The sequence below is a fragment of the Pongo abelii genome, chromosome 1, assembly GCF_028885655.2.
Source record: "Pongo abelii isolate AG06213 chromosome 1, NHGRI_mPonAbe1-v2.0_pri, whole genome shotgun sequence".
NCBI lineage: Eukaryota > Metazoa > Chordata > Mammalia > Primates > Hominidae > Pongo > Pongo abelii.
The window spans coordinates 187874736-187901669 of NC_071985.2; the positions used below are offsets into that span (position 1 = coordinate 187874736).

The 26934-nt window shown below is 40.9% G+C and overlaps 1 protein-coding gene across 5 annotated transcripts in view; it reads left to right on the forward strand.

Moving 5' to 3' along the window:
- The window catches only part of TESK2 (testis associated actin remodelling kinase 2), a 150161-nt gene that overhangs the window by 59569 nt on the left and 63658 nt on the right, over nucleotides 1-26934 (forward strand). For all 5 annotated transcript variants that reach the window (XM_002810901.5, XM_024247426.3, XM_024247436.3 and 2 more), the window contains exon 3: nucleotides 10341-10462. In XM_002810901.5, the coding sequence (XP_002810947.2) occupies nucleotides 10341-10462 (122 nt within the window). The remainder of the gene's footprint in view (nucleotides 1-10340; nucleotides 10463-26934) is intronic.

Here is a 26934-nt window from a genome sequence, read left to right on the forward strand (position 1 = left end):
GGCTTTTTCACCCAGGCTGGAGTGCAGTGGCGTGATCTCGGCTCACTGCAAGCTCTGCCTCCCCGGTTCACACCATTCTCCTGCCTCAGCCTCCCGAGTAGCTGGGACTACAGGCGCCCGCCACCACACCCGGCTAATTTTTTGTATTTTTAGTAGAGACGGGGTTTCACCGTCTTAGTCAGGATGGTCTTGATCTCCTGACCTCGTGATCCGCCCACCTCGGCCTCCCAAAGTGCTGGGATTACAGGCGTGAGCCACCACGCACGGACAATGTATTGTATATTTCTAAGTAGTTAGAAGAGCTGACTTGAAATGTTCCCAATACATATAAATGATAAATACTCGGCCTAGTGTAGTGGCTCACACCTGTAATCCTAGCACTTTGGAAGGCCGAGGCAGGAGGATCACTTAATGCCAGGTGTTTAAGACGTACTTCCTAAGTAGCTGGGACCACTATGCCTGACTATTTTTATTTCTGTAGAGACAGGGTCTTGCTTTGTTGCCCAGGCTCAAGTGATCCTCCCATCTCAGCCTCCCAAGTATCTGGGACCACAGGCATGCACCACCACGCCTGGGTAATGTTTTTTGTATTTTTTGTAGATATGGGGTTTCACCATGTTTCCCAGGCTGGCCTTGAAACTCTTGGGTTTAAGTGATCCTCCTGTCTCAGCCTCCCAGAGTGTTGGGATTACAGGCATGAGCTACTGTGCCTTGCCCTAAAAATCTTTTATTTTCTGGTTCTTGCTTTCCATGCTAGACTCATCACAAGCTTGCAATTCCTTAACATGTACCCACCAGGCCTTGAGCCAAACCCAGTTTCTCACCATTCCTTAGAATATCCCATGCTCTTATTCCTCTGAGACTCTGCACATGCTTTTACACCTGCTCAGTATGCCCTTTCCTTGCTTGTTCTATTTGACAAGCTCTTTCTTATTCTTTAAGAAAACTGAAGGATGACTTCCTCTGGGAATCCTTCTCTGATCCTTTCAAGCAAGGTTTTTACTGGTGGCCAGTAAAAGGTTGAGTATCCCTTATCCAAAAGCTGGGAACCAGAGGTGTTTTGGATTTTGGAAAATTTTTTTGAATATTTGCATTATACTTACTGGTTGAGCATCCCTAATAACTACTCTTGATGCGCGCATCATGTCTTTGTTCCAGGCTATAATAAGGGGGAAGTAAAAAGTACAATTTCATCAAGAAAGCAATAGCATCCCCAGAAATTCCATGCAGCAATTCCCACTTGCATCTTTTTTTTTTTTTTAGATAGAGTCTCGCTCTATTGCCCAGGCTGGAGTGCAGTGGCACAATCTCGGCTCACTGCAACCTCCATCTCCCAGGTTCAAGCGATTCTTCTGCCTCAGCCTCCTGAGTAGCTGGGACTACAGGCACGTGCCAACATGCCCGGCCAATTTTTTGTATTTTTGGTAGAGACAGAGTTTCACCATATTAGCCAGGATGGTCTTGATCTCCTGACCTCGTGATCCACCCACCTCGGCCTCCCAAAGTGCTGGGATTACAGGCATGAGCCACTGTGCCCGGCCTCTTGCATCTTCCTATTAGTGCTATGTAACATGGACTCTCCTAGTTGCAAGGAAGATTGCCAGGTCGGGTTTCTTTCAGTCACAAAAAAGAAGAAAATTGGTGTTGAGTAAATAATTCATATTGTTTAATCTGCTTACTTTTCAGTAGATGGGTTCTAGGCCATAAACTCAATTTTTGTCCAGGAAGTGTAAGTCACTGGAGGATTATCTCCAGAATTTTTTGGGTGATTCTGCCTTATAAAACTGTAGCTCTTTACACTAACTACAAATATAACGCAACCTATATTTCTGTCCGTCCATATATTAGTAGCAAGTGAGGGGTAACCCACATTTCTGTCCAGCCATATTCTTGGGGGCTTGGCTCAAGCCTTTTATAGAACCACACATGAAATGTCACCAAAGAGGAAGCAAAAAGATGCAACCCTTGCCAGTGACTTGTCAGCCACCACAAACCCAACAGTCATGTGCCATGCTACAGTACAAACTAACCCTAGCTATCTCATCATCAAGTGCTCTCTCACAACACAAACTAACCCTTGGTACCCCGAAAGTCAAAGAAATCAGAGAGATCAAAGGCAAAAGAGAGCAGAGCTCAGACCTGAGAGAGATTTACTCACGACTCTATTTTTTCTGTTTGTTTGTTTGTTTTAGATAGGCTCCCACTGTGTTGCCCAGGCTGGAGTGCAGTGTCTTGATCATGGCTCACTGTAGCCTTGATCTCCTGGGCTCAAGCGATCCTCCCACCTCAGCCTCCTGAGTAGCTGGGACCACAGGTGCACACCACCACACCCAGCTAATTTTTGTATTTTTTTGTAGAGATGTGTTTTACCATGTTGCTCAGGCTATCTTGAACTCCTGGGCTCAAGTAGTCTACCTGCCTCAGCCTCCCGAAGTGTTGGGATTACAGCTGTGAGCCACCATACCCATCTTCACAACTCTTTAGGCTCCATGAGAAGACAGATTCTCCTCCAAAAAGGGGTTAGCAGAGCTTAGGGTGTCAGGGTCTTCAGCAGTCTCCTTCAGGTCCCTTTGTGGTAGCCACATCTGTTAAAGGACAAAATTAGATAAATATAGTTTAAAGATTTCAATAGTCTTTATTGCTATTCTAGAGTCCAGCAACTCTTCATTTCCTAAAATAGAATAAGTGTACCAATGAGCTGAGTGGAAGAATTTGGCTTTATAGTCAGAGAAGGGCTTAAAAAAGCAGAAGCAAAGACCCGAGAGTGTATTATTAGCCCTTTCAAAGTTCTTATAACACAAAGGCAGGGATATAAAACAACAGAAAAGTAGCTGATTTGTTAGCATCAACTTACTTCAGGCTACTTCTTTTGTGTAAGAGTTAAAGCGGAGAGACTTTAGTTATGCCAACTGAAGATTGAAGCTGGCCAGTTTGGGTGATTGGCTGTTATCTCTCTCCTGATTTCTTGGAAAGTCAGATAACAACTTAGTGGAACAACTTAGTAGAACTTTAGCACGGGTAACTCCGTTTTCATTTTTAGTCTCGTCTGTTAAAGCCTAATGCAGGAACTCAATCCAAAACCGTTATGGCCTCCTGTAATTTTTGTTTAGTAGCATTTTGGTAAATTTTGTCATATATACTTTTAAAAAAATGCCTGTCTTTGAGGAAGGATTAGATCAAAGATGCTACTTTTGTTATTGAAATGTTCCATATCCTTACTAATTTCTTGTCTTCTTGAGCTTTCAGGTTTAAAAAAAAAATTTTTTTTTTTGAGTTTGTTTTTTAGATGGAGTCATCCTCTGTCGCCTAGGCTGGAGTGCAATGGCACAATCTCAGCTCACTGCAACCTCTGCCTCCTGGGTTCAAGCGATTCTTCTGCCTCAGCCTCCCAGGTAGCTGGGACTACAGGCACGCACCATCACGCCCGGCTAATTTTATATTTTCAAGAGACAGGTTTTCACCATATTGGCCAGGCTGGTCTCAAACTCCTGATCTCCACCGCACCTGGCGAGCTTTCAGTTTTTGAGAGATGTGTTAAAATGTCTCATAATATTTAGGGGCCGGGCGCGGTGGCTCATGCCTGTAATCCCAGCACTTTGGGAGGCCGAGGCAGGCGGATCACAAGGTCAGGAGATCGAGACCATCCTGGCTAACATGGTGAAACCCCATCTCTACTAAAAATACAAAAAATTAGCCGGGCATGGTGGCACGTGCCTGTAGTCCCAGATACTCGGGAGGCTGAGGCAGGAGAATGGCGTGAACCCGGGAGGCGGAGCTTGCAGCGAGCCGAGATCGTGCCACTGCACTCCAGCCTAGGTGACAGAGCGAGACTCCGTCTCAAAAAAAAAAAAAAAAAAAAAAATCATGGATTTAGAGCTGGGCGCAGTGGCTCATGTCTATAATCCCAGCACTTTGGGAGGCCGAGGCAGGCAGACTGCTTGAGCCCAGGAGTTTGAGACCAGCCTGGACAACATGGCGAAACCCTGTCTCTAAAAAAAATATATAAAAATTAGCTGGGCATGGTGGTGCACACCTGTGGTCCCAGCTTCTCAAGTGACTGAGGAGGGAGGATTGCTTGATCTCAGGAGGGGGTGGCTGCAGTGAGCTGAGGTCATGCCTAGTAGATAATATTTATGGGGTACATGAGATATTTTGATACAGCCATACAACGTGTAATAATCACATTGGGGTAAATGGGATATCCATCACCTCAAGCATTTATCATTTGTTTGTGTTGCAAACTTTCCAATTATACTCTTAGTTATTTTAAAATATACAATTAAATTATTGTTGAGTGTAATCACCCTGTTGTACTAAATCTTCTTCATTCTATCTAGCTATATTTTTGTACCCATTAACTGCCCCCACTCCCCCACACCCCACACTACCCTTCCCGGCCTCTGTTAACCATCATTCTACTCTGTCTCTATGAGTTCAATTGTTTTATTTGAGCTCCCACAAATAAATGAGAACATGTGAAGTTTGTCTTTCTACGTCTGGCTTGTTTAACTGAACATAATGTCCTCAAATTCCACCCATGTTGCAAATGACAGGTTCTAATCCTTTCTTATGGCTGAATAGTACTCCATTGTGTGTATGTACCACATTTTCTTTATCCATTTGTTTGTTGATGGACACTTAGGTTGCATCCAAATCTTGGCTATTGTGAATAGTGCTACAATAAACATGGAAATGCAGATATCTATTTGACATACTGATTTCCCTTCTTTTGGTATATACCCAGCAGTGGGATTGCTGGATCATATGGTAGCTCTATTCTTAGTTTTTTGAGGAACCTCCAAACTGTTCTCCATAGTGGCTATACCAATTTACATTCCTACCAACAGTGCACGAGGCTTACCCCTTTCTCCACATCTTTGCAACAATTCTTTTTTTTTTGAGACAGAGTCTTGCTCTGTTGCCGAGGCTGGAATGCAGTGGCGTGATCTTGGCTCACTGCAACCTCTGCCTCCCAGGTTCAAGTGATTCTCATGCCTCAGCCTCCCAAGTAGCTGGAATTACAGACATGCACTACCATGCCTGGCTAATTTTTGTATTTTTAGTGGAGATGGGGTTTCACCATGTTGGCCAGGCTGGTCTCCAACTCCCGACCTCAGGTAGTCCTCCACCTTGGCCTCTCAAAGTGCTAGGATTACAGGCGTGAGCCACCGTGCCCAGCCTGCAAGAATTCTTTATTGCCCTTCTTTTGGATAAAAGCCATTTTAACTAGGGTGAGATGATATCTCATTGTAGTTTGGATTTGCATTTCTGTGATGATCAGTGATATTGAATACCTTTACATATACCTGTTTGCTGGTCGGATGTCTTCTTTTGAGAAATGTCTGTTCAGATCTTTTGCCCATTTAAAAAATCTGATTGTTAGATTTTTTTTTTCCTATAGAGTTGTTTGAACTTCTTATATATTCTGGTTATTAATCCTTTGTCAGATGGATATTTTGCAAATATTTTCTCCCATTCCATGGATTGACTCTTCACTTTGTTGATTGTTTGATTTGCTGTGCAGAAGCTTTTTAACTGGATGTGATCCCATTTGTCCATTTTTGCTTTAGTTGCCTGTGCTTTTGGAGTATTACTCAAGCAATCTTTGCAGACCAATGGGAGAGTTTCCCCCAATGTTTTCTTGTAGTAGTTTCATAGTTTGAGGTCCTAGATTGAAATTTTTAATCCATTTTGATTAGATTTTTACAGATGGCTAGAGATAGGAGTCTAGTTTCATTCTTCTGCATGTAACTATACAGTTTTCCCAGCACTATTTATTGAAGAGACTGTCCTTTCCCCAATGTATGTTCTTGGCACTTTTGTTGAAAATGAGTTTATTGTAGATTTATGGATTTGTTACTGGATTCTCTATTCTGTTCCATTGGTCTATGTTTCTGTTTTTATGCCAATACCATGTTGTTTTGGTTACAATAGCTCTGTGGTATAATTTGAATCAGGTAATATGATTCTTCCGGTTTCTTTCTTTTTTTCTTTTGAGACAGAGTCTCAGCTCTGTTGCCTAGGCTGGAGTGCAGTGGTGCAATCTTGGCTCACTGCAACCTCTGCCTCCCGGGTTCAAGCCATTCTCCTGCTTCAGCCTCCCGAGTAGCTGGGATTACAGGGGCATGCCATCATGCTCAGCTAATTTTTGTATTTTTTTTTTTAGTAGAGACAGGGTTTCACCATGTTGGCCAGGCTGATCTGAAACTCCTGACTTCAGGTGATCCACCCACCTCGGCCTCCCAAAGTGCTGGGATTACAGGCGTAAGCTACTGCGCCCGGCCCAGCTTTTTTTCTTTTCCTCAGGATGGCTTTGGCGATTCTGGGTCTTTGTGATTCCATAGAAAGTTTAGTATTTGAGTAGTATGGGAATTTTAAAAATATTGATTCTTCCAATTCATGAACATGGAATATCTTTCCATTTTTTTGTATCTTTAGTTTCTTACATCAATGTTTTATAACTTTCATTGTAGAGAACTTTTTTATTTGTTTGTTTTTGAGACAGTCTTGCTCTGTTACCCAGGCTGGAGTATAGTGGCACGATCACAGCTCACTGCAGCCTTGACCTCCTGGGCTCAAGCAATCCACCTCAGCTTCCCAACTAGCTGGGACCACAGGCTTGAGCCACCAAGCCCAGTTAATTTTTTTTTGTATTTTTTGTAGAGATAGTGTCTCACTATGTTGCCCAGGCTGGTCTCGAACTCCTGGACTCAAGCAATCCTCCTGCCTTGGCCTCCCAAAGTATTGGGATTATAGGCATGAACCACTGTGCCTGGCCTTTTAGAGCTCTTTTAATTCATTGGCTAACTTAATTTCTAGGTATTTAATTTTATTTGGAGCTACTATAAATTGGATTACTTTTTGGTTTCTTTTTCAGATTGTTCACTGTTGGCATATAGAAATGCTACTGATTTTTGTATGTTGATTTTGTATGCTGTAACTTTTCTGAATTTCTCGGTTCTAATAGTTTTTTTAGTGTAGTCTTTAGGTTTTTCCAAATACAAGATCATATCATCTACAGACAAGAATAATTTGGCGTCTTCCTTTCCAGTTTGGATGCCCTTTATTTCTTTCTCTTGTCTGATTGTTCTAGCTAGGATGTCCAGTACTATGTTGAATAACAGTGGTGAAAGTGGGCATCCTTTTTGTGTTCCGTATCCCAGAGGAAAGGCTTTCAGTTTTTCTCCATTCAGTATGATACTAGCTTTGGGTCTGTCATATATGGCTTTTTGAGCTATGTTCTTCCTTCTATACCTAGTTTTTTGAGGGTTTTTATTATGAAGAGATGTTGAATTTTATCAAATGCTTTTTCAGCATCAATTGAAATGATCATATGGTTTTTGTCCCTCATTCTGTTGATATAATGTATCACATTGATTGATTTACATATGTTGAACTATCCTTACATCCCAGGGATAAATCCTGGTTGGTCAGGATGAATGATCTTTTCATGGGTTTTGCCATTTTGCTAAAATCTTAGTGTGACAGTTTTCAGATGATGGAAAAATAAGAAGAGTGACTTTCAGCTGGAGAGTTTTATTAAAACACAGATGTCTTCTGTAAATAGAGTTAGAAAAATACTACCAGTGAGCTCTTTGTTTATAAATGTTTCTTTTAACTTATCCATGCAGGATCTGAAATGGAAAGCTACTTCTCTTTCATCAGTCAAGAGGTACATTACAACAGAATCATTGATGCACTGAGAAGAGAGCTGGGTTCCAAATCTCACTCAGTGATCTAGGAGAGGAGAGGCAGCCAGTGTTCTGCCTGCCTTAGTTTTTCCAATCAGGGTTCCTGTGGCTCTTTGTGTTTTGGCCCGGCCTCCCCCTCAACAGCCTTCCCTCTTCTGCCTGGCCACTCTGAAACACTGTTTGAATTCTAAGATAAGCTGTGATGTCTGACCTGTATTAATAGCTATGATAAACTTATGGAGCTATTGTCATTTCAAGGAGCTTTCAGATATTGAAGAGTTTAAGTAAGTTGTCATGTTTTCTTTTGGAATTCCCATTTGGTCAAGTATAGCATACTGAAATGATACTCCTAAAGTTCATAGGATGATGACATTTTTGCATAGTAAAGTCCCTGTTGTGCAAGATATAAAATGAATTTTTTTTAACGAGAAAGATCTTTGTGACTTCATGATTTTTCTACTGCCTCATTCATAATTCCTAAGCAGGAAACACACATATCTCAGTTTAGCTTCTTTGAATCATACAAAATGTTTTGTCTGGTGGTCTTATTTTGCTACCAATGAGACCACATTTACAGGGTGAAAACAATCTTTTCTCAAGTAAAGTGTTATAGTTTATGAAACCTGTGGAGTGTGCATTGAAATGATAAATAACATTTACACATGCACAATAGATTGAGTTCTATAGAGGGCGAATGCTTTTAGAAGTAGACTTTCCTCTGTGCATATGGGTAATAGTGTGAGTGGTGTGGCCCATGTTCGTTGTATTTAACTTGAATGTGTTTAAATGATTATAAGGTGCTTTGGGTAGAGTTACTACAATATTAGCTCTAAAAGGTTTGCAGACTTCTTTCTATATTTAGCATGAAATTTTTTTTATAGATTTTTTTTTTTTTTGTCTTGAGACGGAGTCTCGCTCTGTCGCCCAGGCTGGAGTGCAGTGCACAATCTCCACTCACTGCAGGCTCCGCCTCCCGGGCTCACGCCATTCTCCTGGCTCAGCCTCCCGAGTAGCTGGGACTACGGGTGCCTGCCACCATGCCCGGCTAATTTGTTGTGTTTTTAGTAGAGACGGGGTTTCACCATGTCAGCCAGGCTGGTCTCGATTTCCTGACCTCGTGATCTGTCCACCTTGACCTCCCAAAGTCCTGGGATTACAGGCGTGAGCCACTGTGCCCAGCCTATAGATTTTTATGGTACTTGGGGGAGACTTTGAGTATGTGGGTTTAGCATCTTATAAAGACAGTTTCATTAAGTGTTATATAAGGCTCATGCATATATCTTCTTTTTGTACACTTAGAATGCCACAGAAGGGACTCTTTTCTGTTGGTGTCTTAAGACTCACCAAGGTCAGCCATGAGGAATCAGCTTAAAAATTTTCCCTCATTTTTTTTTTCTAAGGTATTAAAAACAGGCCAGGCACGGTGGTTCACGCCTGTAATCCCAGCACTTTGGGAGGCCAAGGCTGGTGGATCACAAGGTCAGGAGTTCGAGACCAGCCTGGCCAACATGGTGAAACTCCGTCTCTACTAAAAATACAAAAATTAGCTGGGCGCGGTGGCAGGCGCTTGTAATCCCAGCTACTCGGGAGGCTTAGGCAGGAGAATTGCTTGAACCCGGGAGGTGGAGGTTGCAGTGAGCCGAGATCACGCCACTGCACTCTAGCCTGGGTGACAGAGCAAGACTCTGTCTCAAAAAACAAAACAAAACAAAACAAAACAAAAAAAACAACAACAAAGCTGGGCATGGTGGCTCACATCTGTAATCCCAGTACTTTGGGAGGCCGAGGCAGTCGGATCACCTGAGGTCAAGAGTTTGAGACCAGCCTGGCCAACATGGTGAAACCCTGTCTCTACTAAAAATACAAAAATTAGCCGAGTGTGTTGGCACATGCCTGTAATCCCAGCTACTCAGGAGGCTGAGGCAGGAGAATCACTTGAACCTGGGAGGTGGAGGTTGCAGTGAGCCGAGATTGTGCCACTACACTCCAGTCTGGGTGACACAGTGAGACCCTGTCTCAAACAAAAACAACAACAGCAACAAACCAGACATGATTTCTTTTATTTCTTTCTTCATTTTTTTCTTTATTTCTTCTAAAAAAAAGAAAAAATGGGATACATGTGCAGAACATGCAGGTTTGTGCCATGGTGGTTTGCTGTACCTATTGACTAAGTTCTAAGTTCCCTTCCTTCACCCACCACCCGCTAACAGGCCCTGGTGCGTGTTGTTTCCCTCTCTGTCCATGTGTTCTCAATGTTCAACTCCCCCTTATGAGTGAAAACATGCAGTGTTGGTTTTCTGTTCCTGTGTTAATTTGCTGAGGATGATGGCTTCCAGCTTCATTTATGTCCCTGCAAAGGACATGACCTCATTCCTTTTTATGGCTGCATAGTATTCCATGGTGTATATCAGACGTGTTTTCTTGAGATGTTGTTAACAATGTTTTTCTGGCCAACTCAATGTGAAATAATACTGGTCTTGGGTAGAATAATTCATCTTCATTCATGGAAGTGATACTTTAATGTAATTAGATGTATATTTTATCTAAAGTGGCACAAAAATATCTTGGCATATTGTACATTTGGAGATGTTGACCTCACATATAACTATTGCCCTTGACCCTCTTTTCTTGTTCTATTTAATATTCTAGGTACGACACCGAGCTTCTGGTCAGGTGATGGCTCTTAAGATGAACACGTTGAGCAGTAACCGGGCAAACATGCTGAAAGAAGTACAGCTCATGAATAGACTCTCCCATCCCAACATCCTTAGGTAATAGCTTTTCCTTCCTTCTGATCAATGAGAAAACTGAAACATTGGAGGCTTGCTAGAATAGCACTAATAGCAAAAAAAGGAGGGATTCAGGATTTATCAGGCTGAATCTATCTTGCTGGGATTTAGTGGTACTCTAGGTCGTTTTCTGCCCATTGAGACTTAATTTATTGATAATTAACTGCATTTAATAAAGCAACTTCCTCTATCTCTTAAGTTGCTTTACTCTCATTAGAACATTAGTAGCAGCTCATTAGAACAGTTGTTTTCTATTGCTGACTGGTAATTTATCAAAGAGGAGAGATTGGTCTTTATGTGGTTATTTAATTTTCCTGATTACTTTTTGGGAAACAACTGTAATTAAATCAATGAGTGGCAATAAATGTAAAATTACACCCTCAAATTATCTATCCTTAACTTTTAGCACTCACTTGAGGAGACACATTTTGCCTTTGAGAATTGTTATTTTTTTGAGATAGGGTCTCACTCTGTCACCCAGGCTGGGGTATAGTGGCATGATCATGGTTCACTGCAGCCTTGACCTCCCAATTGATCTTCCCCACCTCAGACCCCTGAGCAGCTGGAACTACAGGCGCACCACCACATCCAGCTAATTTTCACATTTTTTGTAAAGTCAGAGTTCCACCATTTGCCCAGGCTGGTCTCAAGTTCCTGGGCTCAAGCAATTCACCCTCCTTGGCCTCCCAAAGTGGAGAATTATTTTTATAAGTTTATATAATTGTCACTTTTTAATAATCCGTATCTGAATCTTTCTTGCTTTAATTATTTTGATATTTTAGTCAGGCAAGTATATTTTCTTTTTAAAAAAAATTTTGGCTGGGCACGATGGCTCACGCCTGTAATCCCAGCACTTTGGGAGGCCGAGGTGGGCGGATCATGAGGTCAGGAGATTGAGACCATCCTGGCTAACATGGTGAAGCCCCATCTCTACTAAAAATACAAAAAAAAAGTTAGCCGGGCGTGGTGGCACGTGCCTGTAGTCCCAGCTACTTGGGAGGCTGAGGCAGGAGAATTGCTTGAACCCGGGAAGCTGAGGTTCCCTTTGGGAACCTAGTGCAGTGAGCCGAGATTGCGCTACTGCACTCCAGCCAGGGTGACAGAGCGAGACTCTGTCTCAAAAAAAAAAAAAAAAAAAAAAAAAAATTTTTATTTGGCCAGGCATGATGGCTCAAGCCTGTAATCTTAGTACTTTGGGAGGCCAAGGTGGGTGGATCTCTTGAGCCTAGGAGTTTAAGACCAGCCTGGGCAACATGGTGAAACCCATCTCTACAAACAACAACAACAACAAACAACCAAAAAAATTAGCCAGGTATAATGGCATGTGCCTGTAGTTTCAGCTACTCGGGAGGCTGAGGTGGGAGGATCTCTTGAGCCAATAGTTCACAGCTACAGTGAGCCATGATCGCAGCACTGCACTCCAGCCTGAGTGACAGAGTGAGACCCTATCTTAAAAACAAAAATTATTTTATTAAAAAAATTTTTTTTAAATGAAACAAGGTCTCACTGTGTTGTTCAGGCTGGGATTACAGGTGTGATCCACCACACCTGGCCAGTATATTTTTAAATGAGACCAAATAAGACAATTTAATTCAATATAAATTTAGTTAGGGTTTATGTGCAGGATGCTTTGTAAAGTTTAAAGTACTATTTACTTAGGGTCATTTATTGCTAATTTTTGTATGTTTATATTAGGCTAGAGAGAACTCATGGCTTAAATATGACTTACATGTTTGGTCAATGGTATTAAATTATGGAATTAAATTATACTGCTTACTTGAAACTTTTTATCCTTATACAGAATTATTGGCTTCCTAGTCTACTACAAAAATATTCAGCCAGTATTTTTATTGTGGTGACTTTCTTTCAAATTTATAAGTCAAATTAACACTTTTTTTTTTGAGACGGAGTTTTACTCTTGTCGCCCAGGCTGGAGTGCAATGGCTCGAGCTCAGCTCACTGCAACCTCCACCTCCCAGGTTCAAGCGATTCTCTTGCCTCAGCCTCCCAAGTAGCTGGGATTACAGGTGCTTGCCATCACACCCGGCTAATTTTTGTATTTTTAGTAGAGATGGGGTTTTACCACATTGGCCAGGCTTGTCTTGAACTCCTGACCTCAGGTAATCCACTTGCGTCGGCCTCCCAAAGTTCTGGGATTACAGGTGTGAGCCACCGCACCTGGCCAGATTAACACATTTTTTGAGCATCGACTATATGCCTGGTGATATATTCAGACATCAGAAAGGTATCAAGATATATATAAAATAGAGTGTCTGCTAGCAAGGAATTTATACTTTACCTGCTCTACTTACCTTGATGGAAAGAGAACTAATAAATTAACTAAGACACCACCATTTGAGTAGAATAAACTCTTAAGTGCCATAGGAGTTCAAATGAGTGAGGGGTCATATTGACTTTGAAGAGTCAGGGAAGTCTGGGCACGATGGCTCACACCTGTAATCCCAGCACTTTGGGAGGCTGAGGCAGGCAGATCACAAGGTCAAGAGTTCGAGACCATCCTGGCCAACATAGTGAAACCCCATCTCTACTAAAAATACAAAAATTAGCTGGGTGTGGTAGCATGCACCTGTAGTCCCAGCTACTCGGGAGGCTGAGGCAGGAGAAGCTCTTAAACCTGGGAGGCAGAGGTTTCAGTGAGCTGAGATTATGCCACTGTATTCCAGCCTGGCGACAGATCAAGACTCTGTCTCAAAAAAAAAAAAAAAAAAAAAAAGGGTCAGGGAAGCCTTCTAGGAGGGGACTTTAACTGGACTTTGAATTTTTTAACAAATTACTTTTAATTTTTGTGATTACATAGTAAGTATATCTACTTATGGGTTACATAAAATATTTTGATGCAGGCATGTCATGCATAATAATGAACCTTGATTTTTAAAAGGATTTTAGAAGATAGGGGAGGAACTCAGAGCAAACAGTGATATAGAAAGCACAGAAACACCGCGTGTTCTCACTCATAGATGGGAATTGAACAATGAGAACACATGGACACAGGAAGGGGAACATCACACTCTGGGGACTGTTGTGGGGTGGGGGAAGGTGGGAGGGATAGCATTAGGAGATATACCTAATGCTAAATGGCAAGTTAATGGGTGCAGCACACCAGCATGGCACATGTATACATTTGTAACAAACCTGCACATTGTGCACATGTACCCTAAAACTTAAAGTATAATAATAATATAATAAAAAAAAGAAAACACAGATATAAAAATGCAAAGCTTTTTGAGGAGTCAGTGAATAAAATCCTATTTGGCTAATAATGACAATAATAATAATGACCATTTATTGAAGGCATGTCGTATACTGGATGTGTTACTTATTTAAAGATTTCATCTTCACACTCACTCTCCATTGAGGCCAAGAGATTATGTATGGGCCAAAGTCTCCTCTAAGGCCTGTGTTCTTTCTACCAGGTTTATCTTAGAAGAACTGAGGATTTGATAGGATAGTATTGGTAGATAAAGGTGGAAAAGTAGAATTGGGTCAAATTATCCAGAAATGCTTTGCATAAATCCAAAGGATTGTAGTTTATGATCTGTGATTGGATTCTGAGCAGAAACTAGAATGATAAGGTAATTGATGACAAGATGCAGAATGGTTTAGTGTTAGAGAGACTGGTAGCAAAGAGATCAGTTAGGGGGCTTCCACCATGTTTGAGAGTGAGGTAGATGAGGCTTTGATATTCTGCTTAGGAATTTTTAAGATGATCATATTTTAAGTAATATCTAGCTTAAGAAGTCATATTTTAATTTTTTTATTATTACAGAAGTGATACATAATTGCAATGCAAACATTTAGAAAATAGAATTAGTAAGCAAAAGAAAATAAAACTTGCCCTTAATCTTAGCATGTAGGGCTAAAACTAGTATTAGCATTTTGGCATCTTTCCTGCTAATCTTTTTATTTTACCATTCCTTTTCTTACTCTCTTCACTGTGAACTGAACTAGCAAATGCATGGAAAGTTGACTTTAAATAAATTTTATTCCATTACAGCAAAATCTTTAGATATACTTGTTATATAATAAAATGGTATAGTATAGTATAACCTGAAACTGTAAAACTACTAAAAGAAAACATATGCTGGGTACGGTGGCTCACGCCTGTAATCCCAGCGCTTTGGGAGGCCAAGGCGGGCAGATCACGAGGTCAGGAGATTGAGACCATCCTGGCTAATAAGGTGAAACCCTGTCTCTACTAAAAATATAAAAAATTAGCCGGGTGTGGTGGCGGGTGCCTGTAGTCCCAGCCACTCGGGAAGCTAAGGCAGGAGAATGGCGTGAACCTTGGAGGCAGAGCTTGCAGTGAGCCGAGATCGCGCCACCGCACTCCAGCCCAGGCGACAGAGTGAGACTCTGTCTCAAAAAAAAAAAGGAAACATAATAGAAAAATCTCCGTGAGATTAGATAGACAATTTTTTGGATGTGCACAAGCAACAAAAGCAAAAATAGACAAACGAGATTGCATCAAACTAAAAGCTTGGAAGGCCAAGGCAGGTGGATCACCTGAGTCGGGAGTTCGAGACCAGCCTGACTAACATGGAGAAACCCTGTCTCTACTAAAAAATATAAAATTAGCCGGGTGTGGTGGCGCATGCCTGTAACCCCAGCTACTCAGGAGGCTGAGGCAGGAGAATCGTTTGAACCTGGGAGGCAGAGGTTGCAGTGAGCTGAGATCACGCCATTGCGCTCCAGCCTGGGCAACAAGAGCGAAACTGTCTCAAAAAACAACAACAAAAAAGAAGGAAATACTGTCATTTGGGACAACTTGGATGAACCTGGAGGATGTTACACTAAATGAAATAAGCCAGACACAGAAAGACAAATAACTCATGATCTCGTTTACGTATGAACTCTAAAAAAGTTGATCTCATAGAAGTAGAGAGAAGAGGCTGGGTGTGGTGGCTCATGCCTGTAATCCCAGCACTTTGGGAGGCTGAGGTGGGCGGATCACGAAGTCAAGAGATCGAGACCATCCTGGCTAACACGGTGAAACCCTGTCTCTACTAAAAATACAAAAAATCAGCCGGGTGTGGTGGCACACACCTGTAGTCCCAGCTACTCAGGAGGCTGAGGAAGGGGAATCACTTGAACCTGAGAGGCGGAGGTTGCAGTAATCCGAGATCGCACCACTGCACTCCAGCCTGGGTGACAGAGCAAGACTCTGTCTCAAAAAAAAAAAAAATGTGGAGAGAAGAATGATGGTTACCAGAGGATGGGGTGAGTGGGTGGGATGGGGGAGGAAATGGGGGGATGTTGGTCAGAGACACAAAGTTTCAGTTACATAGGAGGAATACATTTCTGAAATCTGTTGCGCAGTATGGTGACTATAGTTAATAATAATGTATATTTCCAAAAACAGAAAATAGAACTGCTATATGATCCAGGAATAGGAGTAAATTTCAAATATGTCACCACAAAAAATGATGTGAGGTAATAGATATGTTAATTAGCTTGATTTAATCATTCTACACTGTATACATTTATGTTTGATCTATTTTAAAAAGTAGTAGTATAGTATGATTAAAAATGAAGGCTTTAGGTTGGGTGTGCTCACACCTGTAATCCCAGCACTTTGGGAAGCTGAGGCAGACAGATCCCTTGAGCTCACAAGTTCAAGACCAGCCTGGGCAACATGGTGAAACCATGTTTTCTTTTGTATTTTTTGTAGAGAAAACATGGTTTTTGTAGAGAAAACCATGTTTTCTCTACAAAAAATACAAAAATTAGCTGGGCATGGTGGTGTGCGCCTGTAGCCCTAGAGACTTTAGAGGCTGAGGTGGGAGGATGGCGTGAGCCTAGGAGGCAGAACTTGCAGTGAGCCAAGATCATACCACTTCACTCCAGCCTAGGTGATAGAGCCAGAGCTTGTCAAAAAAAAAAAAAAAAAAAAAAAAAAGAAGGCTCTAGATTAGAGGTGCCCAATCTTTTGGCTTCCCTGGGCCATATTGGAAGAAGAATTATCTGGGGTCACATATAAAATACACTAACACTAACAATAGCTGATGAGCTAAAACAAACAATTGCAAAAAAAAAAATCTCATAATGTTTTAAGAAAGTTTATGAATTTGTGTTGTGCCACATTCAAAGCCATTTTGGGCTACATGTGGTCCGTGGGCTGTGGGTTAGACAAGCTTGCTCTAGATTCTAGATCAAACTGCCTGGATTCAAATCCTGGATCTTGGGAAAGTTTAGTTAACCTCTCTAAGCCTTAGTTTTCCCATCTATAAAATGAGGGTAATGACAGTAAATATTTTATGGAGTTGTTATTGAAGATTAATTAAATTAGTACATGTAAATCACTTAGAATAGTACCTGGTATGTGGTAAGTGCTCAGTAAATGTTAGCTGTTATTATTAGTTTCTTTTCCTCTGGCTGCTTCTTTCAGTGGCCTATTATAGCCTTTGTTGTTGTTGTTGTTATTTAGTTTTTATTTCATAATCATAAACTTAACTCAACTCTGCAATCCAGCTAGGCATGGAAGGGAACAAGGAAAACATGGAACCCAAAGGGAACTGCAGTGAGAGCACAAAGATTTTGGGATACTGCGAGCAAATGGGGTGGAGGAGTGCTCTCCTGAGCTACAGAAGGAATGGTCTGGTGGTTAAGATAAAACACAAGTCAAATTTATTAGAGTTGTCTACAGTCAGCAATGGTGATCTTCTTGCTGGTCTTGCCATTCCCAGACCCAAACTGCCCCATGGCCTCCACAATATTCATGCCTTCTTTCACCTTGCCAAAGACCACATGCTTGCCATCCAACCGGACACATAAACCCTGGAATAACTCTGTGAAAGCAGGAACCCTTATAACCAAATCCTTTCTCTCCAGTGGTCAGAGCACAAAAGTTTTCTGTTGTCTTTGGAACCTTGTCTGCAAACAGCTCGAAGGAGACGTGGCCCAAGGGCTCGCCGTTTGACTGTGATGTTGAAGAACATGGTGGGGTTGACCATGGCTGATAGTACGGGGCTCCCGGCGGTGGCAGCGGTGTCCGCAAATCACCTATCTTTTTTTTATTCATTTACTCACCAAACACTTGTTGAGTGCCTACTGCTGCTTTTAATAGATTCAACGGTTTTCTACTAAAGCATTGCTGTCCAATAGAACCTTCTGCAGTGATGGAAATGTTCTATATTTCTGCTGTCCAATAGCCACATGTGGCTAATAAGCACAGAAATATGCCTAATGCAAACAAGAAATTAAAATTTTATTTGAATTGGTTTAAATTTAAATTGCCACATGAAGCTAGTGCCTACTGTATTTGATAATGCTGGGCTACCTACATCTTTGCCTTTGCTTTGCTATGGGTATATGTGTTCCAGCCTAGAAACATGTAGGGTTGTGATGAGACCAACATTACCATTCCTATTCCATATCTCCTTGATGTACTTTCTTAGCTTATCTCCTTTTGATCCTATTGCTTAGGAATGATCCCCACCTCTACCCTCATCCCCCTTAACTTAAAAAAGTAATGTTCTTTGCTCTCAGCCAAGTTTTCTAATGTATGAAAGGTAGCATTCAGTCTATCTAAATCTTCCCAATAAGCCCACAAATGAGATGATATATATAAAGCCTCTGGCACAGGAACTGTCACACTGCAAGTATAATACATGAGAATGATAATTATTGTTAACCACGTGGGTTTGCCCTCTGATGGTGACCATTTTTGTTCTGCATAAGCCATCTGTCTCAAATATACTGTGGTTTAAAAGCCTGAAAGTGGATTACTTTTTAAAAGAAGCTTCTAATTATTTATATCATTTATGTTTTTATGTCTTCACTTTCACTATATATTTTGAATACAACAAAAGGAAATTATTCTAACCAGTGGCCTAGAGCAAACAAAGTCCTCTTGGCTTTGTTACCCAGAGGAGTATTAATGTAATAGAATCATTTATTATACTTCCCTGTGACTCCTTAAATGCCAAACTAAGCATGACTATGTTTTATTCTCAAGGTTCTTAGAATTCGTATTTTCTAAATGCTTTCTGGTTGTCTTAGCAATTTGCTGTTAATACTTAACGATTTAAATTTTTTGGTTACTATTTGTTAGTATGGCTCTTAGTCTATTTTCAAGCTGTAAACATTATAAGCTTTCTTTTATAGGTGCAGAAGTATGAACCAGAGTTTTTCCCCAAATTGAGATTAGATCTACATTGGGAAGAATCCATCTCTTGGAACCATAGGATTACACAGATGTGCCTTCTCAGGTGCTGGCCATGGATGGGAGGTTGCTGAGTAGATGAGACTTCTGTTCTCTTGGCTTCATCTAGTCAGAACAGTTCCACTTTTTATCTTTTTTATATTGAACTTCTGTATAAGAGTTTTGAAGAAAAGGTCTCTTGCTTAAAAGAAAGAGAGAGAGAGAGAGAAATGAAGGAAAGGAAGAAAGAAAGAAAAAGAGTGAGTTGAAAATTCCTCTGTTAGTGGTTTGGAAAGGCTACTTGGGAAAGAAGCCTATCTGCATGATCTGCCAGGTGGTAGGCATTTAATCCTCTGGGCATACCTTGGTTCTCTTCTGCCAGAGCTATTGTGTGCCCAGCAGGAGTGAGTGAGCTGAACCTTTGTAGTTCTGTTTTTCTTGACCCCAACCTCCTAGTTTCCTTTTTTCCCTTTATCTGCCTTCCTCCTAAGATTTCTATTTGGAAGGAAAAGTGTGGGCCTGGTAAGTCATAGAGGTAGTGCTTGTCTAAATTTTGTTCATGTGTGTGTATTCTGTTTATACATGGGCCCAGTGAAGATTGGTTGTTTTATCATCAGTTGCTCAAAGTTATCAGTTAAAAAAAGGAACAATAAAGTACTTTGTTGAGTGCAGGGACTGATTGTTTAGGTCTCTTGTGAATAAGGTTGTTTATGCCAGGAAGTCTTATGCTTAAGATCTGTAACCCAGTTCCATGCCCCACTCACTTCCACTCCCCGGTGGCCTTTCTGAGGAACTATACACTCAGATTTGTTCTCATACCTCCCCCCGACCCCAAGACAGGGCCTCACTGTCGCCCAGGCTCACTGCAATCTCTGCCTTCTGGGCTCAAGCAGTCCTCTCACCTCAGCCTCCTGAGTAGCTGGGACTGCAGGCATATGCCACCACACTTGGCTAACTTTGAAAATTTTTTTGTAGAGAAAGTTCTCACTGTATTGCCCAGGCTGGTCTTGAACTGAGCTCAAGCAATCCTCCTACCTTGGCCTCCCAAAATGCTGGGAGTATAGACTTGAGCCACTGCACTGGGTCCCTCTTTTTTGTTATTTATACCATGAGAAATTTAATATTTCTTTTAGACTCCTCCTTCAATTCACCAAATATGCCTTCAATTCACCAAATATGAAATTGAAGACTATGCCTTCAATTCACAAATATTTACTTGGAACTACTCAGTCCCTCCCTGTGCTAGGTAATATCATGATTAATGCAAGAGAAATAGAGGCTTCTTGTCTCCCAGAGAGTCTCCTTAAGAAGTAAACTATACTGTGTAGGAAATAGACTAGCATTAGCTAATGCTGTGAGAATATGTCAGGATATTTTCCCAGTCTCAGTTATTAAGACAGCCATCTTTCCAGTTATCCATCCTGAAAAATTCCAGCCATTTTTGGTTATCATGTATTCCTTGCTTCAAATGAGAAGCTAAGCTGTGATTCTAAATATTCAAAGGCTTTTGCATCTATTCCTTCCCTTATATGTGTGCTGTAATTCAGCCTTCTTCACTTTCACCTGGACTGAATTATTTTCCCTGTCTCTTTGCCCTCTTTTTCACTCTTCCTGATACACAGCTCTAGTTGTATAGTTTATTTCTTAAAACTTTTTGTGGCTCACATTGGTTTCAAAATTGAGTCAAAAATTATTTAGACTGACAGTTAAGGTTCAGTCTGTTTTTCCAGCCTTTTCTTCCACTCTTTCTCTTGTACAATTCACACAGCTCCACCATTTCCTAATTATATTCTCTAGGACAAGTTATTTAACCTCTGTGCTTTGATTTCTTCTGTTTAATGAGAATGGACCAGATCAGTTGTTAGAAATCACATTGAGGCAGGGCATGGTGGCTCACACCTGTAATCCCAGCACTTGGGAGACTGAGGCGGAAGGATCCATTTGAGCCTAGGAGTAGTGAGCTATGATGGCTTCTTCCTGCCAGCTGCACAGACAAAATCAATTCCCTGAGATCGTGGCACTGCAGTAAGAAAGAGTTTAATTGACTCAAGGCCAGCCATGCCAAAGAGGCAGTTATCACTTAAATCAGTCTTCCTGAAGCCCTCTAGAGGTTAGAGTTTTTATGGACAATTTGGTGGGCAGGGCTGAGGGAATGGGTGCTGCTGATTAATTGGGGGTGTGGAAAAGTCCTTGTGCACTGAGTGTACCTCTCTGTAGGGCTACAGCAGGAGTCCTCAACCCCCAGGTTATGGACTGGTATCAGTCTGTGGCCTGTTAGGAACTGGGCCACACAGCAGAAGGTGAGCAGGTGAACAAGCATTGCTGCCTGACCTCTGCTTCCTGTCAGATCAGCGGTGGCATTATATTTTCATAGAAGCATGAGCCCTGTTGTGAACTGTGCATGTGAGGGATCTTGGTTGTGTGTCCCTTATGAGAATCAAATGCCTGATGATCTGAGGTGGAACAGTTTCATCCCAAAACCATCTCTCCACCTGCCCCTCACCCGAGTCTGTGGAAAAATTGTCTTCCACAAAACCAGTCCCTGGTGCCAAAAAGGTTGGGGAACGCTGGGCTACAGGACCAGATGAGTCATGAGTCATGAGTCTGGGTGGGGTCAGTCTGAAAAAATCTCTCAGAAAACCAGTCTTAGGTTCTATAATAGTGATGTTATCTATAGGAGCAGTTGGAGAAGTCACAAGTCTTGTGATCTCTAGCCACATGACTCCCAAGCAGTAAGAAATTGTAGAGCTATACCTACATTTTAGCAGAATTCTCTCCCCTCCCATAGTCCTAACCTTGTGGGCTTTCCTTAGTTTTACAAAGGTGGTTTAGTTTTGGGAAGGGCTATTATCATCCTTGCTTTAAGGTTAAACTGTAAACTAAATTCCTCCCAAAGTTAGCTTGGCCTATGCCCAGGAATGACCAAAGACAAATAGCTTGAGTTTGGAGGCAAGATAGAGTTAACTATGTCAGATTTCTCTTTTGCAAAGGTGGTTTCAGTTGTGCCACTGAAACACAGACTGGGTGATATAGTGAGACCCTGTATGTAAAAAATAAATAAATAAATAAATAAATAAATAAATAAATAAATAAGAAATCACATTGGAGTAAATGTTGAATAATTTTTAAATAATCAGGTTTTTAAAATATCTTAAGGGTGAGTGAATGTGGATGTGGAGTGTGTTCCAGAATAAATGGGCAGTATTTAAAAAAAATTTTTTTTTTTTTGAGATGGAGTTTCGCTCTTGTTGCCCAAGCTGGGGTGCAATGGTGTAATCTCAGCTTACTGCAACCTCTGCCTCTCAGGTTTAAGTGATTCTCCTGCCTCAGCCTCCCGAGTAGCTGGGATTACAGGCACGCGCCACCATGCCCAGCTAATTTTTTGTATTTTTAGTAGAAACGGGGTTTCATCATGTTAGCCAGGCTGGCCTCGAACTCCTGATCTCAGGTGATCTCTTTGCCTCGGCCTCCCAAAGTACTGGGATTACAGGCGTGAGCCACTGCTCCCGGCCTAAAATGTTTTCTTGCATCTGTTGAAGGTTGAAAAAAAATAATAATAAAGTGGATCTCTCTGATTTGATCATTGTAATCCTGGTGGGTAACTAGGTGAAAGACTCTCAAGAGAGTTCACAAAGCATCCTTTGTAACACTAGCATATTGGTAAGGTGATCTTAATTTTTTTTTTTTTTTTTTGAGACAGAGTCTCACTCTGTCACCCAGGCTGGAGTACAGTGGCATGATCTCTGCTCACTGCAAACTCCGCCTCCCAGGTTCTCGTGCTTCAGCCTCCCGAGTAGCTGGGATTACAGGCATGTGCCACCACACCCAGCTAATTTTTGTATTTTTAGTAGAGATAGGATTTCACCATGTTGGCCAGGCTGGTCTCAAACTCCTGGCCTCAAGTGACCGGCCCCCCTTGGCCTCCCAAAGTGCTGGGATTACAGGTGTGAGCCACTGTGTCTTGGCTGAAGATTTTTAATATAAACAATGATTACTAGTTATTGACTACCCATTATGGACCACTATTAATTTCCTGCCACACTCCCTTTCTTCTTTCCTGACCTCTCCCACCATTCATCTATGACTTGAGCCAAAAACTTACCATTCTTATTATCTTTCTCTTACACCCTATTTCAAACCATCAGGTAGTTCAGCATTATCTTCAAAATATGTCCTGAGTCTATTTGCTACCTCTACACCTACTACTCTAGCCCAACCGTCCTAATTGATCTCTTGTCTTCCCCTTTTGCCCCACAATAGCCAGGTTGAATTTTAAGAAGGTAAATCAGATTGTGTCATTTCCCTGCTGAATTTCCTAATACAGCTTTTTGTCATTCTTCAAAGTTCATACTCTGGGCTTTAACCTATCAGGCCCTAAATGATTTGGCTTACCTGGCTCTGACCATATTTCCAATCATTCTTCCTTTTTCTTACATCATTTTAACCACACTCACTAACCTCCTTGTTTCTCAGACACGTTAAGCTTTTTCCCCTGCTTCAGGGCCTTTGTACTTACTTTATTCCAGAATCATATGATATACTTCTTCTGAGACAGTCCCTCCTCAAAGAAATCTTTTTGACTAGTCTAAAATAGACATCGATATTACTATATATATATATCCTCTTATTGTGCTTTGTTACAAGTTTTCATTACTTCTGAAAAGAACCTTATTCATTTGTTTGTTTACTTATTGCTTAAAGCCTCCAGTATTGAGTGAGCTCTCTGAGGGTAGGAGTTTATCTTTTTCACCATTGTATTTGTAGTGCCTATAGTGTAGTATCTCTAGAAGCTGATGCCAATTAGAACCAAGCCAGTTTGCATCACAGAAACTTACAAAAGCTCAGGAACTGAAGGTGGGTGTCAGGCTTGGGCTAAAAATAAGAGGGCTATTCAAAGTCTTTTAAGGGGTAACTGGGCCTGAAAGTCAACATCCCCATTTCTCGTAACTAATCAGTTAAATATCACCCACCCCAATAAGACATGGTTTATTTTTGGAGAAAAATTGAACCAGAAATACTTCATATTAGTGAACATCTGATAGAATATGGGGAAGAATGCAATACATAAAAGAGGAGTTGGGGGGATAGTCTGCATACTGGAATGGTGAGGCTCATAAGACTTCTAGTCACCTTCCATCACCTAGCTCTCAGGCAGGCAAGAATCATTCCTATCCTACCCTCAACCCTGCCACTTGCCAGGAAATTGATGGATTTTTTTCCTGGAGAAAATGAATAGACCCAAATAAAGGAAGACAGTTTTTTAAAAGTGACAACCTTTCTCAGAAGTATTTGGCTTTGGCAATATAATAAAAATAAAACAATTTAAAAAATTTAAAAAGTAACAACCAAAAAATCTTACAATTATCATCCTTTTAGGAGGTTAGAGAAGATACTGCATCCATGAAACAAGAATAGAATACTATAAAATGTGAATAGAAAACCACACAGATTATTGTTTTTAGAAATTTAAAAATATGATTTAAAAAGTCAATAGATGGTTAAGAAGATGAAGTTGAGGAAATCCTCCATTAGTAGGAAAAGATAAAAGAAAATAAGAGAGAAAAGATATGAAAATTAAAATATTAACCCAGGAAGTTTAATTTTGATTGATAAGAAAACATCTTCTAGAACCCAGAGAGCATGAGTCTATGGCCATACCACCTAAGATTTTAGCTAAGATCAAATGGGATGAGGCACATTCAGGGTGGAGTTTAGATCAAATGAGATGAGGCACATTGGAGTGGTATGGCCATAGGCTCATGCTCTTTGAGTTCTCACCATTCAGTATGCAGACTAACCCATTGTGCTGGGCCTGGCTGATACCTGGAGGGGAGAACCAAAGGACATGCGCTTCTAGATTGAAAGGGCCCAGCACAATGAATGAAAAAATAGCCACCCAGAGCATATCATTATGAAATCTTAGTATCCTGAGACTTTGCTGAAGTTCCTTATCAGCTTAAGGAGATTTTGGGCTGAGACAATGGGGTTTTCTAGATATACAATTATGTCATCTGCAAACAGGGACAATTTGATTTCCTCTTTTCCTAATTGAATACCCTTTACTTCCTTCTCCTGCCTAATTGCCCTGGCCAGAACTTCCAACACTATGTTGAATAGGAGTGGTGAGAGAGGGCATCCCTGTCTTGTGCCAGTTTTCAAAGGGAATGCTTCCAGTTTTTGCCCATTCAGTATGATATTGGCTGTGGGTTTGTCATAGATAGCTCTTATTATTTTGAGATATGTCCCATCAATACCTAATTTATTGAGAGTTTTTAGCATGAAGGGTTGTTGAATTTTGTCAAAGGCCTTTTCTACATCTATTGAGATAATCATGTGGTTTTTGTCTTTGGTTCTGTTTATATGCTGGATTACATTTATTGATTTGCGTATATTGAACCAGCCTTGCATCCCAGGGACGAATCCCACTTGATCGTGGTGGATAAGCTTTTTGATGTGCTGCTGGATTCAGTTTGCCAGTATTTTATTGAGGATTTTTGCATCAATGTTCATCAAGGATATTGGTCTAAAATTCTCTTTTTTGGTTGTGTCTCTGCCCGGCTTTGGTATCAGGATGATGCTGGCCTCATAAAATGAGTTAGGGAGGATTCCCTCTTCTTCTATTGATTGGAATAGTTTCAGAAGGAATGGTACCAGTTCCTCCTTGTAACTCTGGTAGAATTCGGCTGTGAATCCATCTGGTCCTGGACTCTTTTTGGTTGGTAAGCTATTGATTATTGCCACAATTTCAGAGCCTGTTATTGGTCTATTCAGAGATTCAACTTCTTCCTGGTTTAGTCTTGGGAGGGTGTATGTGTCGAGGAATTTATCCATTTCTTCTAGATTTTCTAGTTTATTTGCATAGAGGTGTTTGTAGTATTCTCTGATGGTAGTTTGTATTTCTATGGGATCTAATGAAACTAAAGAGCTTCTGCACAGCAAAAGAAACTACCATCAGAGTGAACAGGCAACCTACAAAATGGGAGAAAATTTTCACAACCTACTCATCTGACAATGGGCTAATATCCAGAATCTACAATGAACTCAAATTTACAAGAAAAAAACAAACAACCCCATCAAAAAGTGGGCGAAGGACATGAACAGACACTTCTCAAAAGAAGACATTTATGCAGCCAGAAAACACATGAAAAAATGCTCGCCATCACTGACCATCAGAGAAATGCAAATCAAAACCACAATGAGATACCATCTCACACCAGTTAGAATGGCAATCATTAAAAAGTCAGGAAACAACAGGTGCTGGAGAGGATGTGGAGAAATAGGAACACTTTTACACTGTTGGTGGGACTGTAAACTAGTTCAACCATTGTGGAAGTCAGTGTGGCGATTCCTCAGGGATCTAGAACTAGAAATACCATTTGACCCAGCCATCCCATTACTGGGTATATGCCCAAAGGACTATAAATCATGCTGCTATAAAGACACATGCACACGTATGTTTATTGTGGTACTATTCACAATAGCAAAGACTTGGAACCAACCCAAATGTCCAACAATGATAGACTGGATTAAGAAAATGTGGCACATATATACCATGGAATACTATGCAGCCATAAAAAATGATGAGTTCATGTCCTTTGTAGGGACATGGATGAAATTGGAAATCATCATTCTCAGTAAACTATCACAAGGACAAAAAACCAAACACCGCATGTTCTCACTCATAGGTGGGAATTGAACAATGAGAACACATGGACACAGGAAGGGGAACATCACACTCTGGGGACTGTTGTGGAGTGGGGGGATGGGGGAGGGATAGCATTAGGAGATATACCTAATGCTAAATGACGAGTTAATGGGTGCAGCACACCAGCATGGCACATGTATACATATGTAACTAACCTGCACATTGTGCACATGTACCCTAAAACTTAAAGTACAATAATAATAAAATAAAAAGACTGAAAGGCAAAAAAAAAAGAAATCTTAGAATATGGGTAATAAAAATATTCTAAACATTTCCACAGAGGAAAAAATTTAAAAAAAATCCCATACAAAAAAGCTAGAGCAATGGAAGATGCTTTCTGAGAGAAAATGATTTCCTACTTAGAATCCTATGTCCAGCTGAACTACCAATCAAGCATGAGAGTAGAATGAAGACATTTTTAGACAGGCAAATTGTCAAAAAATTTGCCTCTCATGAGCCCCTTCTCATGATGCTATTGGAGGATGTGTCCCTTTAAAACAGGGAAGTAAACAAAACACCCTAATAAAAATAAAAAGGAAGCCTTGAGACCTAAAAAGAAGGGGGTATAAAGGTAATGGGAAGTCCCAG